At 39.6% G+C, this 15,961-nt stretch overlaps 1 protein-coding gene across 2 annotated transcripts in view; it reads right to left on the bottom strand.

Annotated features, from left to right (window-relative positions):
* tpst1 (tyrosylprotein sulfotransferase 1) overlaps positions 1-15,961 on the bottom strand; it is a 72,991-nt gene that overhangs the window by 19,644 nt on the left and 37,386 nt on the right. For both annotated transcript variants that reach the window (XM_084716817.1, XM_084716818.1), the window contains exon 3: positions 8,923-9,121. In XM_084716817.1, coding sequence (XP_084572943.1) covers positions 8,923-9,121 — 199 coding nt within the window. The remainder of the gene's footprint in view (positions 1-8,922; positions 9,122-15,961) is intronic.

The raw sequence follows: 15,961 nt of genomic DNA, 5'->3' as shown, positions 1-15,961 counted from the left end.
CGGGGGAATCACACTAATAACCTGCAGATGTGCACAGCATAAATCTGAACAAATGAGCTTCAACACGCACTCACTGTCATCAGGACACGTAAGTGTGTTGTGAGGAGAGTGTTAACTATTTCAGGGAGCAGAGGGGGAGGAAGAACTGGCACACTGAGACATGGATATTTACTGCATCCAAAATATGTCAGCAGGACCACAGGCACATTGAAAAACATTAACATACACAACATGGTGATAATGCTGATGGAACAGCATGAGGATCTGATATCTGATCAGCACGCTGACATATGGCAGCCTTCACAGAAAATTGCTTTCATACATATGGAGACTCCAACAGTCAACATTTTGGGGGATTTGTTTCTTTGTACTCATCTTACAATGAGACATTGTGGCTTTAGGAGCAGTTGACTTGAACGCATTTGATCAACAACAGCTGTCTGTTACGACTGCAAGCAGCATCTCAAAAGTCATGGGGCTGGATACAAAAAGCTCTGTGTGGGTCCACAACTAAATCTCTATGTACAGACAAAGGTTCACATGGTTCTGTTCAGAACTCAGACTCATGCACTTCACACAGTTAGGCAGACCCTTAATTACCTGTTTGCATATCAATACTTCTATTGACAGGACTAATCCCCTCCAATATCTGTATCAGGGGCCAATACTGACCAGGGCTGCACAATTAATTGCAACCGCAATAAAACTGCAATATATAGCCAAGTGCAATATCCAAATAGCAGAACCAGAATCAAATCTCCTTTTTTTTTTTGAAAAGATAAAAATGAGAAAACAGCATTATACTGAGGTACTCTAAAAATCTTGTTCTCCAGATGAAATGCAAACACATTCCAAACTGAGCCAATCCATACAGCTGTATTGAAGAAATGTACCAGTCACCTCATTTATTCAGACAGTCACCAACATAGACCACCATGCTCTGAACAAACATATTGTAAATGTATGACAAACACATTACAAACAATAACAAAAAGTAACATTTGTATTTTGGATTGCAAAATAGCAAACTTAAACTCTTAGCAATTCAGTATGGGAAATTATGATTATGAGGACCCTCAGCTGCCATGTGATTGTTGCAAGCCAGAATCCTAGATTGCACCAAGGGATGCAGGAAGCCATTATATTATGTTACATTACACAAACTACACAAGCCTTCCAGACCATAGTTAAGATTCAGACTCATTTAACCTTACTATGACTACTTCTACTAAGAATATAACAACAACAAAAAACAACAACATTATTATTATTATTATTATTATTATTATTATTATTATTATTATTAATCATCAAGAAAAAAAGAATTCTGAATTTCTGCTTCACCCGTCTAAAGACCTATTGATAAAAGGAATGGCAAAGTAGTAGCGCTGTTTCACCAATGGCAAGGTTAGATACTTTAGTTCTAGAAGACAGTCAACGCATGGTCTGAAGCACACATTCTCATTGCATGTTCTATTTTTAAATTGTAGTTTACATGTGGGAAATGAGATACACATTGTTTATGCATTTGGCCTGGTGATTACTCTTCTGTAAACACAACCCAGGTGACTCTTGCACAACAAGCCTGTTAGTAAGACAGCGCTGGAGTTGCTAGAAAAGCATGTTGTTGACAGACTATGGCTCTTTGTGCTATGATAGGCTAAACATGGCCATGACATATGAATCAGCTTTTTCTGTGAAAGGAGCAAAGTCCTGGACCTCACTACCTGATCACTTTAAATCTGCTGCAGACTTCAGCACATTTATGAAAGCTACCAAATCCTGGTTAATTCAGCAACAGACGTACTTTTTTAGCCATTTGCTGTACTTTGTTTTTTACTTAGTTTTATATGTTGTTGTTTTTAGTTCATCTTCTCTTTACCTCACTGTTCCAATCTCATATTTTCATAAAATCTCTTCTAGGACTACAAACACAATGACATTTGCAGCTGTTTCCAGATTGTCAATGTAAACTGTATCTGTCCCTGTCAAATAAAACAAATAAATAAATAAATTCTCTGTGCTAGATGTTCAGAGATTAGACAGATATCCTTCTCCAGTGATTCTGTATTTTAAGGCAAACAAGTCAAGAAAAAAAAAATCTGACAATTTAGTCAAATCAGTAACAACCTTTCTTCACATATTCGTATAATAAAACCTATCCAATTTCACTGATACTGCAGTTCCGAAAATCCACTAAAGACTACTTAAAAAGAAAATCTCGTTTGAATTACGCAATTCTATTGAGGCCAATTTTAGCGATGAAAAACATCAACACCAAACATAAGGTTTTCATGTTTGTATCTCAGAGTGGGGTCTGGCCGCAGTAAAGCTTTTCAAACCAGTTTGAAATTAAGCCAAATATCAGACAGGTAATGCAGAATTTTACCACTAGGTGTTATGTGTGACTCAGCCACTCTTGAGAGGAACATAATGAGAGCTCATGAATGAGAGTTTGAATTGTGAGTCGATGAGAGAAGGCCTTGATAAGAAAATGAAAACAGCGCAATGCAGTAATTTTTAACAGGGCAAATGGGAACGGATCAAAACAAAGCTATACTGACAAACTTTAGCTGGCTAGCTACCTCGCTAACATTACAAACTGAATAAGAATACTGAGTAAGGAAAATGATTGTTTCTTAACTTTCCAGCAATGTCTTTCACAAACTAGTTGTCAACTGTGAGGACACAGCAGACTCTGATGTGTTCTCCAGATACATTCAGGACTGACAATGTAATGACTGCCCATATATCCATCATGTCTACTATTGCTGGACTCAGTAGCTTTAGTTTGCAGCTCTGTGCCTAAAAATGCAAATATTACTTTGTGTTAGTTTGTCATGAGTCTATTCAGACCCTGGTGGTTTATTGTCATCTTAGTTTAGTGTCGTGGCTGTTGTGTTTATTAAACCCAGCTGTATGTCACTGATTTTTGGAATTCTTGTCCCGCTTGACACTGTTAGAGCTGCTTCTTGTCTCTCTTTAATTTGCCTGAACGTCTCATCATGATGAATGCCAGTTCAGTCAGTTCACATAAAATTACACCAGTTGAAGCTCATACACTGGTCTGGAACGGCAAAACCAGAACCTGACCCAACCCTGCCACAGAATGACAGCACATGCGCCATTTCTAAATAGTCAACAATCGAACTTCACACTCAAACCCATTTTTCTGTGATACTTTCAGGGTTCTCAGAAAACTGCTACAGGTCATAAACTGACACACACTGGGGGGATTTATTATGTCAGACACACTGTCAGAGGAGCATGTTGCCATGTCTGGAAAGTAATGCAAAAGTGTAGTGACTTCTGCTGCTGAACTTTGAAAGAAAGTTGAGCTCAGAGTGCAGCAGCAGTTTAGATTTTGCTGACATGGTGAGAGAGAAAATGCTGAAATCATATTTTGTAATTCTAATTGCACAAGACGGTTGGTAGCTATATGCTATGTTTGCATTACATTAGGCTTTAGAGTTTAGCCAAACAAGTAGAACTCTTAGGTTGTTAATGTACATTAACATGAAGTAGAACTCACTCATTCACCCTCTGGTTGTGTGTCTAAAATGCTAAGTTAGTAAGTTGGAAGTGTTTCCTTCTCGTCTGTGAAGGTCAAGTGCAGTTTTCATACTGGTTATTGCAAATTTATTGTTAATCCCTGATAATCCATCTCAAAGCGTCAAAGTCGCCTACTTCCATGGCTCGGTTTACTGTTTTTCTATTCAACGTTTCGAGGCAGAGCTATGGCTGCAGCTGCACATGCCGCTGTCTTAACCATGTACTTGTGATTGTTCAATCGTGTGTTCTTCTTCCTTTGTCATGTAACGGGAGACTTCAGAACTTGTAGGCATACATGCTGTGTCAGGTCAGGAGGGATTGCATCTGCGGTATCTTTGGTACCTTCAGTACTGTTAAATAAGTACTGTCACATTTTCAAAATTTTGGCACCAACTTGGTACCTAAGTATCGGTTCTCATGACATCCCTACTGCGTCTATTGTGCATGCCTCAGATTTTCCCCAGATTTTCCCTCCTTTGTCTCAAAAACATCCAGGGAAAACCCTGAATCTAATATGACTAAGTCCTGTTATAATGACACTGGTAGTTTTGAATCAGAAGGCAACATCTTATCAAGTTAGTCTGAACAGTAAACTCAGCTTCATCAGCTATTTAGAACAAATAAAAAAGTTAAAAGTAAAAGTTACTTCCACTTTAAGTTTAGACCTCATTGACAGCAAAGGAAGAGGTATATGCAACTCTGCCACCTTGTCTGTAGTTTCCATCTTGGTTTGTGGTCAGACACATTTTTCCAGTGAATACCCAAACCAAAAAACAAAAAAAGAAGTTTCCTCTCCCCTCACATCTTACACTGCAAATGTTTTCCGCTTGAGTCATAACAGTCCAGACAACATGACGAATTGCACCAAATTCACTTTCTTTGCATCCTCGTCCCCCCTTTTTGGTTCCCCTCGAACAAATGGAAAAGTCACCCAAATGCTTCACAAAAGTATAGCCTGCTGACTAAAACTCCAAACTGGGTTAAAGACGAGCCCACCAAGCACTACTGGAATAGCTTTTAACTTTTCCACAAAGAGAAAATCAAACCACACAACCCACTGAGCTAGATCTGGTATAAAACCATTACTTTGAGGACATCACCCCATCAAACTCTTTTTATCCACATGATTCTAAGGCTTTATGAAGGCCACACACCAGACACAGACAGAATGAAATCAAACACCTTTTCTTATTTACACAGTCATTCTGATATGGCAGGTGCTCTTTTATACAGGAAGCTGTTCAAATACTTGTAGTGTGCTTCACCCCTCCCCCACAGCTGACAGTCTGCCCTGAATATTTAGGTTTCACTGAGTGTGCAGATTCTCGCCCCTTGGGTGTTGTGTAGTTGTGCTGATGTACAGTACATGTCACTGCTATTTGTCACCATGGAGACCCCTCCTGCTGGAATGGGAAATGGCAGGAAATAGTGTTGATGCTTTGCTGCGTGATAAATCACAGGCTGAGAAAGCGCCTCCTGTCTGTGACACAGACACACACGACACTAAACATGCACATGGCGCAAACACTGTTGATGAGATAACTGCCTTCAGTTACTGTGACTTATGGCATGACACTGATGCAGTTCAGTTGAGACAGTCATACTAGCTTTAACAAGAACACACAACTACTGATTAGAGCGACAGCACTGTATATGTGGCAGCATATACAGTTGACAGCAAAAAAATGGAAATCAACGTCATTTACAACTATTTCATCTTCCTAAAACAGCAAAGATAAGGAAGTTTCAAAACTATGAGTATTAATCTGCAGCTATCACAGATGGGAGGTAAGTAAGTACAAATACTTTGTTACAGTACTTAAAGCGATAGTTCACCCAAAAATGAACGAGAGATATACAAGAACTCGCAATATCTTCACATCTGTGTTTACATGTTACCTGGAAGAGACTCAGACAACAGAGAGAGGTCTGCTCAGAAATACCATTCACTTAAGTTGTTCTGGATTTGGCTGCAACACTGTTTTCCGCTGAAGCTCTGGGAATGTTTTATGAACTGGAGATCTTCACTCATCCTCACATCAGCACAGGGGTGAGTAGATATTGAGCGAAATTTCATTGTTGGGTGAACTATCGCTTTAAATATTTTTTTCAGGTATCTGTAATTTACTTGAGTAATATTTTTTTCTTTTACTCTATATTTTGACACAAATATTTGTACTCAGGTGGGAGTCGAACCGGCAGCCACTGCAGAGGACTGACAGCCTCAGTACATGGGGCACATGCTCTACCAACTGAGCCACTGGGGCAACCCTGTTTTTTTATTTTATTTATTTTTATTATTTTTATTATTTTTGGTGTAAAAAAATCTGTACCATGCAGCATTAGTGAGGTCTAACACTGATGCTTGGTGATATGGCTTGGCTTACAGTCAGTGTTTCATCCCAAAAGTGTTGGATTTCTTTGTGGACCTGTGGACAAGAACTAGACCAATAAATCCCCTGGCTGATATTAGGCCTGAAAACCGTGACAGTGTGATTTTCAATAGTGTTCAAAATAAAGGCGCTCTTCTTTCTATAAAAACTAAGGCAGGTGTTGTATTGTAATACACAGCTTACGTGACTGGGGGTCAGTCTCTAGCACAGCTGAGCTGAGAAAAATGGCATCTGGGGGGACAAAGTGGCAGGACTAGCTAGTAAAAAAGTCTGTTTGGGAAGTGTTGTGGATTTAGTCCTGATGGAAAAGGTAAGCTAGCAAACAGTGCAGACAGCAGATTGATCAGAGTAGCAGAGCGTAGTAAGTGACTGCACTGATGACGATTGTTCAACTAGGAAAATGTTAAGTCAGGGGCTGCCCTAAAACTTTTACTTGCTGGTGTAGACACCAGGAGTCTGGTGGCACTTTCCTCAGGAAAATATCAGCTCTCTCAGGAATACTTGGAAAATCATGTCTCAGGTTTGCTTGGAAATATGAGTTCTGTGAATTAGTATTTGGATTGGACCATAATAGGCGCCATGGCTGAACAGTCGAGATGTTTTAGGAAAATACCCAGATACCTGGAAAGAGTTCAGGCTTGGGAGCAACAAATCAACCAGAAATGTTTGGACAGCGGTCCAACGGGGGAGAGGTCACACTTGGAAAACACATAACAGTCAATGGACAGACATTCTTCAGTCTGTATCGCCACTACACTGCTGATCCAACTGTAAACAACACTCTCACAACACAACATTTAACCAGTTTTCAACCTTGTGTTTATCTCAGTGGTGTATATAAGACTGTACTGCTTCTGTCTACCAGCAGTCGACAGCCAAGAATTTATCATCAAGTCATCACAGGAAGGAATTCCAAACTAATAGAAACTACAGCTGCTCTTTTCCAACATCCTCAGCTAATGTCTCTGAAGATGGTGCACAATGTGAGGTCATCTTCCTTTCTCTCATTCTTGATCATTGTCTCTAATTAGTGCTATCATGACTTACTGATGCAAGCACTTCTTTTATTGCCCAGTTCAACACACTGATCAACTGGGTGCCTAAGGACCTTGAAACCTTGCCTCCACAGACCTTGAGAGATAAAAATAAAACAGAATCACATCCTTTAGCTCAGACATACACGACACAACCCAAAGAGAGGAGCTGCAGAGCATGTCACCTGATAGCTCCACTTGAGTAAAAGGCTTTAATAAAACATATTCTGTTCCAAAAATAGCAAATGACTTCCAAAGATATGAGGAGGGTTTGACATCTGGCAAGGACATCACCGCCGAAGCAAAGATGACCGTGCTCATGCACACACACACTCAGTTTATGTAATGTTGAGAGCAGGTGGGGCATTAATCATAAGGGTGGTGGTTCAATCACTGGGTCTTCCCCCAGCCCACATGTTAAACTGTCTATAAAGATGACACTGGAAACCAAATGTATGTGTGTGGGGAAAAATGTAAAGTTACACTGACACTAGGGAAGTGCAAATGATTGCCTTTTTCTGGCTGTAACCTCAGCTTTAAAGGGACAGTTGACACCAAAATCAAAAATAGATATTTTTCCTCTGGTTGTTGTGAGCAGTTTCATGTAATAACTACTTCCTTTCTGCTAAAAAGAAATAAGTTCCTAGATGAAGCTGCTCACAAAAAGGTCTGTCTTTTTTTGGCGCTTTGAGTGCCATCCTGACCTATTATATTGGAGAGAAGGCAGACATCTCTGTGGCTGTATCACTCACTCAGACCAAGAGCCTCAGTTGGCTCTTTTGCCCCTGTCGAGTGGCTCCCTGTGTGGGTAATACAAAATGTTTTAATATGTCCTCAACTTAAATGTGTGTCATAGCCTATGTCTCTGGTTTGGCACCTTTTCCTCTAAATTTCGCCAGTGGCTAGTCTTGAGTCTCCCTGGACTATCTTTGGATGCCAGGAAAAGTATCAAAAGAAAAAAAATAGCAGACAGATTGTTTGCATTAGAATACCATTTTCTGAAGTTGGCGGATTTGCAAGAGGCAGATTAAGACAGCATAGTCAAAATATCAAGCTCTAAATGATACAAGATCCTACATTTTGCATACTTCAACTAGATAGCATCTCTTGATTGCCTGTTGAACCCTGTTACCAGCAGCAGGTGTGGAGGCAGCTACACGTGAAGGGGCTTGAAGCCTGAAGGCCCTGGCAGGTTTAACCAAGCTAGACAGGTTACAGGAGAGATGCAAGATAAAAAAAAAAAAAAAAAAGCAACAGCACTTGATCCTCCAGGTTGGGGAGTTGGGTGTGGGGCAAACAACCCCACTCCAGAAAACAACATCTTGTAACAGAAACTGCATAGCGGCCTTGTATCCCAGCCAGGACGAAGAGGATTAGTAAAGTGAGTAAGTGAGCCTGTTGAACACCAAAGTCTTTTAAACGCGATGACAGTTTCTAACACAGTGATAAATTTAGTCTCCAAGCCAAAGATGAGACGGCCGTGATGACATCACTATGCAACATCAGGGTTAGTCACAAAAGACATTATGCAACTGTTTTCACAGGCAGCAGTACTCCTCATGACAAATACTGCACATGGACAGGTACAATTGATGGAGTACCTCTTTAGATTAAGGAGTTTTTGGGACCTTATTATGCAAAAGTTAGAAAAATGAGCATTGTTTCACTCCTAAATTGACACTCAATTTCAATGACACAACCTGTAATTATAGGTGTGTTGTTCCTGGAAATGCAGTGCAAGCACAACCCATAGTATAATTATTACTGTGGATTACTGGCTGTGGATTCATAATTAGCATAAAAACATGAGTGGTGAGTTCCTTGGAAAGATAAAATATTGAAGGTTCTAGTGGTTAGCAACTCCAAAGAGTCATTTTAAAACTTACTAAGAAAAAAGTATGACCACAGGAAAAAGCTTTGCTCACAATCTGTGGTGGACTCACCCTTCTGGTGTTGTCCAGGACTTTGGGATCAGGCCGTCCATAGTTGGGAGGGTTGGCGTGGGGGTCGTAGCCCAGTCTAGACAGCATGGGAGCGATGACGGCCATGTCCCTCACCACGTCAGCCGGGATCTTCCCCACCCACTTGGACAAGGCCTCCACATTGACTGGCTTGATGACCTGGTCTGTAGACCTCTCCACCCTAAAGACACAATAAAAATGTTTGTTTCAGCTGTGACCTCAAGGAGAAAGTTATTTGATCAGTAGAGCTGGGTACCAAACTTTGATACTTAATTGCTTCAGTCATTTGATACCAAATCACGTAAATCTCATCAGCACCAGCAAATATGCAGCAGTCTTGTACCGAGATCTAAAAGTGCTGATGATTCATGGTCTAATGTTACACATTGTAGAGGTATGTAAGAAAAATTCCATCTGCAGTAACTCAGAGCTTCTGTTGGCGAGAAAGAAACTATACAAAAAGAAAAGAAACTGAACTGAACACAAAAGGAAATGACAACGTAACCAAGATGCCATCAAAGAAAAGCAATGCAGTTGAGGAAGAGTTGAGAGAAGAGCTTATCATTGTGGCTAAACAACAAACTATGCTACTTGACCTGATGGACAAAGTCAAACAACTAAAGAACTTTATGACAGTGATGGATAAGAAAATCGATGACCTAAAGTGAAGAATTGATGACTTGGAACAACACACAAGAATGGAGGACCTAATTCTAAGTGGACTGGAAACCAAACACCGAACTAATGCCAGGACTATGGCTGGCAGTAAAGACAGTGAGGATGCCCTGACAGACAAACTACAAATGCTGGAAAGTCAAATCATACAGTTCTTTTGAAGGTAAGAACATGAACATTGAGAGTAAGAACACTGCAGTTTGCCATGCTCTTCCCCGACAGGATAGCAAAACAAAGCCTACGACAAGGGTTCATTTTGTGAATCGAAAGCACAAAACTGAGCTACTGAGACAGGCTACGAAGTGAAAAGGGACGTTGGTGTAGCTGAACGAACATCTCTCAAGAAAGAATGCCGACGTTCTGGGACAGATCGTAAGAAAACAAAACAAGATACAAACAACACGGACAAGAAAGTGCAAAAATTTTGATATGACTAACTGAAGCACCTAAAGAAGCCAAAGCAGTAATTATAAGAGAACTCAGAGACTCAGATCGATGCAGATAGAGAACTGTAAACATATGCATGCTAATGTTGATACCATGGATACATGGGTGAGCATTTACATGAACAACCTTACCTTGACATGGACAGCATGCAAGGACTATTTGCATGGACTCCGTGGCTGCTCTCTGAGGTCGCACTCTGCCACTGTTTCCCAGAACCATAAACATCACCCACACAGTCATTCTCTTCTTCTTCTTCGTTGGATTTAGCAGACTGCTGTTTGTTATTAACGTTTCAGCTGACAGTTTCTTATATTTGTATATAGTTTAATACTAGACAGTCCATCAGTTTCTTCATTTTAGTCTGGTTATCCATGGTTCTCCAGCTGATTCCAGCTCTTTGAACAGCTTCCTCCTTTGAAATAATTGTGTTGTAATGTGTAATGCCATTTTCTTTTTTGTTTTATGAATTGGTATCAAAAAAAGTATTGCTCAGGAACCAGTATCAAAATCATATTATCAGTATCAAAAATATTTTAATACTACCCAGCCCTATTTATCAGGTGCAAGTTTTTTTGGTTGTTGATGCACATGTTTGCAGTGTCATAGATCCCAGAGATCCCCAGGTACTTGTTACTGTAATTGGACAGTAAGTAAGTAACTATTAAAGACGGCTTCCTGACCTCCCTCTCACAGTTACTTCTCACTGCATGAGTTCATTTATTCGTCAACATGCATCACATTTCATAGGATTTACCATCCGAGCATCCTGTCTCAGTCTCAACATATGGACCGAATATAGCTTCCTTGAGGTCAGTTATTCAGTTTAATCACATAGACAATGTCAAACAGATCCACCTTTAAGAACTGCGCAAGGTCAAAGTTTTTAGACAAAGCTACTGAATGGAAGTGACCTGCCACAGACAGTATCTGGACTGCACAGTCTGGTTTCTGGATAGCATCAGTCCCAACTGACAGTTTTTAGAGGTATTCAGGCTTCTACATAAATTATTAAATGTCTGGAATCAAATATTCATCAAGCGAGGGGATTGGAGCTGCTGGAGCTTTTGTTTTCTGGAATGAGCAAAGTTTACCACCACTGACCAGCAGGAGGGATCTGACGACAGATCTGTGATGATATACATGACCACACTCTTTAAACTTAGCAACCTAACAAACCAAGGGGCACTCTGAGAGTGTCCTGTTAGTAGATTCCATTAGTACAGTAAACATTTGCAACTGACTTGGACTTGTCTGACAAACATCAGCTGAAACTGATTTAGACACCAGCTCCAAATAGCCTACCGTACTGCATTATAGTTGTCAGTTCTTCAGAACAGACTGCGGGGAGATTACACCCATGAAAAACAGAAGTTACATGTACAATAACATGTGTGTGCAGTAAACTATAGCAGCAGCACCTGTCACTTTTTACAAGACTGTACATATGGTAAACAGATAAACATGATGGGGCATGGCATGTGTTAGTGCTGTAATGGAACACAGCATAACTGATCCCTGATCTGAACAGATCTTCCCCCACAGTTCGACATGCATGTGAACCACAAACTGAATTTAGCCATCATAGTGTGAAAGACAGTTTTCTTGCCGCCATTACTTGTGATAATTCTAGAGCTGCAAAAATTAATTGACTATTAATCGAATTAGAAATTAATCATCAACTATTTTGATAATTGTTGGATTGGTTTGACTCACTTTCCTAAATCCTAAAAAAAACATTATTTCCTGTTTTTTTTTTTTATTTCTCTCTAACAGTAAACTGAATATCTTTGAGTTGTGGACAAAAGACATCTAACGGTGTCGTCTTGGACTTTGGGAAACACTGATCAACATTTTCTGATATTTTATGGCCCAACTAATGGAACAACTAATTGATTAGTGGAGGGAATGATCAGAAGATTAATCAATAATGAAATTGTTACAGGAAAGACTTGCAAAATAAGTTAGTAAGTCCATATGCTCCACATGTTTGGACCAACTGACAAGCTTGTGACAGGATTAATGAATCTGTCAATTGAGAAAATAATTGACCAAAACCAAACAACTATTTGCTCAGTGGAGAAAATGATCAACAGATCAGGCCAGATCAACAGATCAGACAAAAATGAAAATTATGAGTTGCAGCCCTAAGTAATTCCCTAAATCTTAATGCAGAATTGCAGTGAAAAGGTGTGTGTGCTGTGTTTTGGTTAGAGGTGAGCGAACTCATCGCTTTTGCCTCCATAGAGTGCAGGCTGCGACTTTGGGAATTTTCACTGGTGTAACTGGGAGACTGAACATGTTTGTCATCATAGAAATAGATCCTAGCTGTTAATTGCATCTTCTGCAATATCTGCTGCCTTCCTGTGACACACAGCTCAGCTCGCTCACCAGAGCAGCTCCAGTCTCTTTCCTGTCTGTGGCACAGCAATCAGTGTTTATAGGCTATTACTTGTGATGTGCAACCAATCACATAGTGTTGCAGGCAGGGAATTCAGCAAAACTACAGATGGATAGACTGTATAATCATAGACTGTTTTAGTAGATCTTTATATACAGCTTAAAGTGACCAGAGACAAAGACATATTTTTACATTAATTTAACCCTAACCCTCTATTTTGGCTGATCCAAACAATGTTCTGATTCATGATTCAAACTCGTGACACAGTCCAAACTGTGAGTTTATGAACTGTGAGTTTGATGTGTGAACATCAGTCACAGTTTTATTTGATCTCACTCTAATATTGTGTGCTTATTCCTTACATTCATACAATGTGTGCATACAATGTATATTTGAGTTTGAGATATGTATGACGTGAGAAACTTTATTTGGGTAATTCCTGGATTAATCCCAAAATGATTTGTCAAAACGTTGTTTGTGTGTAACAAGGCATGACAGACAGACAGACAGACAGATAAATAGATAGACAGATGTGGAAATGGCACAGTGAATTCGAACATCGATAAAAGGGTCAATGTGGCTTCCATTTATCCTGGTGCAGGGCTGGGATTCTTTACTACATTAGGCTCTCTCTGACTATTTCACTATTTCTTTAACTAAGAAGCAAACTATTTAGTCAGACAGTTCTTTTAATTGTAAAAGTCATGCAGTTAGAATTTCAAGCAGTTTCAAACACCATCCAAAAACCTACATTAAAATTAAGAACGCTGAATCCTAATCTTTCTTGTCAATCAGTCGTTGCCACTGTAGTTTATTTATGGGTTTTGTGCCAATAAATTGACAGCAACATCTCCTACTTTTCAGCCAGACTATGCACAGACCAAGGAAAAAATTGTGCCAAAAACAAAAGCAGACATTCCTTTATATTTTTATTTTATGATGAAATATGAGGCTGTAATTTTAAAGTTATATGAAAACATTTTCTTGGTCATTATCGTTCTTGCCGAAATAAAAGCCTCCTCTATTGTACTGAACACAAAGAACCAATTCTTTTGACCCCCCTGGCTGTTGCAGACTGTTCAGGTAGCTCTCTCCTTCCACACACGTCTATTTACCGTCTGCATGTCCAGCTTCCCCGTCCCTACGTCTGACTCTGTACCTCAATATGGCAATTCACTTCCCTCTAATCCATTTACTTTGCAATTGAATCTTTACACTGTGCGAGTATAGTCTCCTGCATGATTAATAGAGTGAGCTGGTTTTGTCATCTCAGGAGGACGGTGGAGATGGTTTCTGAGAGACGGGCCATGATCCAAACATCCACTCTGCAACAAATGGGTAGGGAATCACTTTAGGTAACTCCATCAAGACCCAGGAGGCTTCTAAGTGTTGACGTGGAACATAAACTGATAAAGACAGAGACTGAGTGTAGCGAACGCAGCTCAGCTTCACCATCATGTTAGATGCAGGCAATCTTATTGACAAAAGAAGGAAGGAACACACACGCACACCACGGCTGGGCAATATAAAGATATTATATTGATATCATGAGATGAGAGTAGATATCATATTAGATTTTAGATACCATTATATCATGATAAGTGTTCTGTTCTCGCTGGTCTATTATTTGCCTTTACCCACTCAATCATCATATCCACATTATTGATGATATCTTCTGAAAGTACAAATAGTCATTCCTACAATACCGTTGCAAAAATACAGATAGAGATAGTTCGTCAAAAATATTGTGATATTTTACTTTGTCCAAATCTCCCGTCCCACTATAAATTCATCACGTTTGCAGAGCTGTGTATTGGCAAGAATCTGGCAATACAATATGTATCACGATATAGCGGTTAAGATTCAATATACTGTGATACATTGCGATACTGTAGGGAAAGTGATGTAATGCTATTTTTTGGATCTAATTTGGGGAAAAAATGTTAATAGTATCAAGAACATACCACCATATGTAGTACGTTAAAAAAAAAGTTTACTTTCTTTCACATTTTCAGGCATTTGAAAATCCTTCAAATTAAATAACCTCAGTAGCAAAAAAAATCATATTTTTGTCAAACTGACAACAAAGAATCTCTGAACCCATGAGCTATTGCTATTGACAGTTTAAGGCTCATTTATGCACCCTTGCAGTACAAAAATAGACACGTACATTTTAAATGATACAACCGTCACTGTCTACATACTTGCAATGCGTCCCTTGTTTTGGCATGTATGTTAAGAAATACATCCACAAGAGAGCGTGTCTTGGAGGAAGAGGAGGAAGAGGAAGAGTCAAAAGTTTCAGACAAAAGTGAACATGGCGATTGTGTTGTAGACGATGGTGATCTGTGTGGCCAGTAAATACATCACGACTTGTGGACAGAGACTTCTTTTCACTGCGTAATTGACAACAAACATCATTTACAATACTATTGGATTTTTAAAACTTCTTTCTCTTGTCTCCCTTGAACTACTGGCTACACTGCTGCCCACAACTACTGAGGGTACTGCTCCATTTATCCATCTATCTGACATGATACAAGCAGAAATCATGTTCATGGATGAGGTAAAATTAAAGTTTTATTTATGTTACATTTAGTCATGTGCACCATCCTCTGTCGCATCCAACACATCCTGTGTTATCCAGCAACTAGCAGCTAGCTAGGAAATGCATCGTTAACTTAAATAAATTATGGATTTCTCTGCATTTGAACATTGTTGGAAAGATTTGGGATAATGAAAGTTCTCAACAAAATATATAGCATTAGTGTAGCATTTTTACATGTTTTAATATGGAAATGTTACATGTCATAGCTTTAACAGCACAACTGCATGCTCTGCACTGTATTGTAGCTGCTGCAAAACTTGGCAATCTAAACAGTATAACTGCAAAATCCACTCACTAGAAACTAGAATGGTACATAATGGTGTTTCTTCAGCAAAGAAACCATCTCTGTCTGAGGACAACAGTAACTGACTTGCACAGAGCTTATTTTAGGAGCAAAATGTAGCTACTGGGTCTGCAAAAATGGGTACTGCAGTCCAAATAGCAAGCTGGAGCCATAGACTGTATATTAAATAAGTTGTAATCTTGTTTAATATATGATCTTTGATTGAAGCGAGCCCCCCCCCCCCCCCCCCCAAAGACATGGCAGAGACAGTCAGGCTGCATCGAGCTCAAAAAAGCACAGGATGCGCACAACCTCATAAATTGATAATAACAAGTGAGGACAAGTCCTCCACTGTAAGTTGATCAGCTGTTTTGAACTGTCTGTTGTCTGTCAATGTAAAGTTAAGCCTGTTATCATGAAAACAAAAGCCCACTGCTTTGAAACACACTCTGGATGATGCGTTAAGTGGCTGCCTGTCTCACCGCCTGCCAAACTCCATTAACATTTTGCTCAGTTTAACCATGATGAACATCTACACCTTCTACAAGATTATTAATGATTTCTTGCGACTTCAGACATACATAATAGTTATTTTGGCTGGGAATGGAGG

Source organism: Lutjanus erythropterus, chromosome 4 (genome assembly GCF_056507025.1).
Source record: "Lutjanus erythropterus isolate fLutEry1 chromosome 4, fLutEry1.hap2, whole genome shotgun sequence".
NCBI lineage: Eukaryota > Metazoa > Chordata > Actinopteri > Lutjaniformes > Lutjanidae > Lutjanus > Lutjanus erythropterus.
The sequence above is the reverse complement of the archived record's forward strand: the minus strand, read 5'-3'. Positions and strand labels throughout refer to the sequence as shown.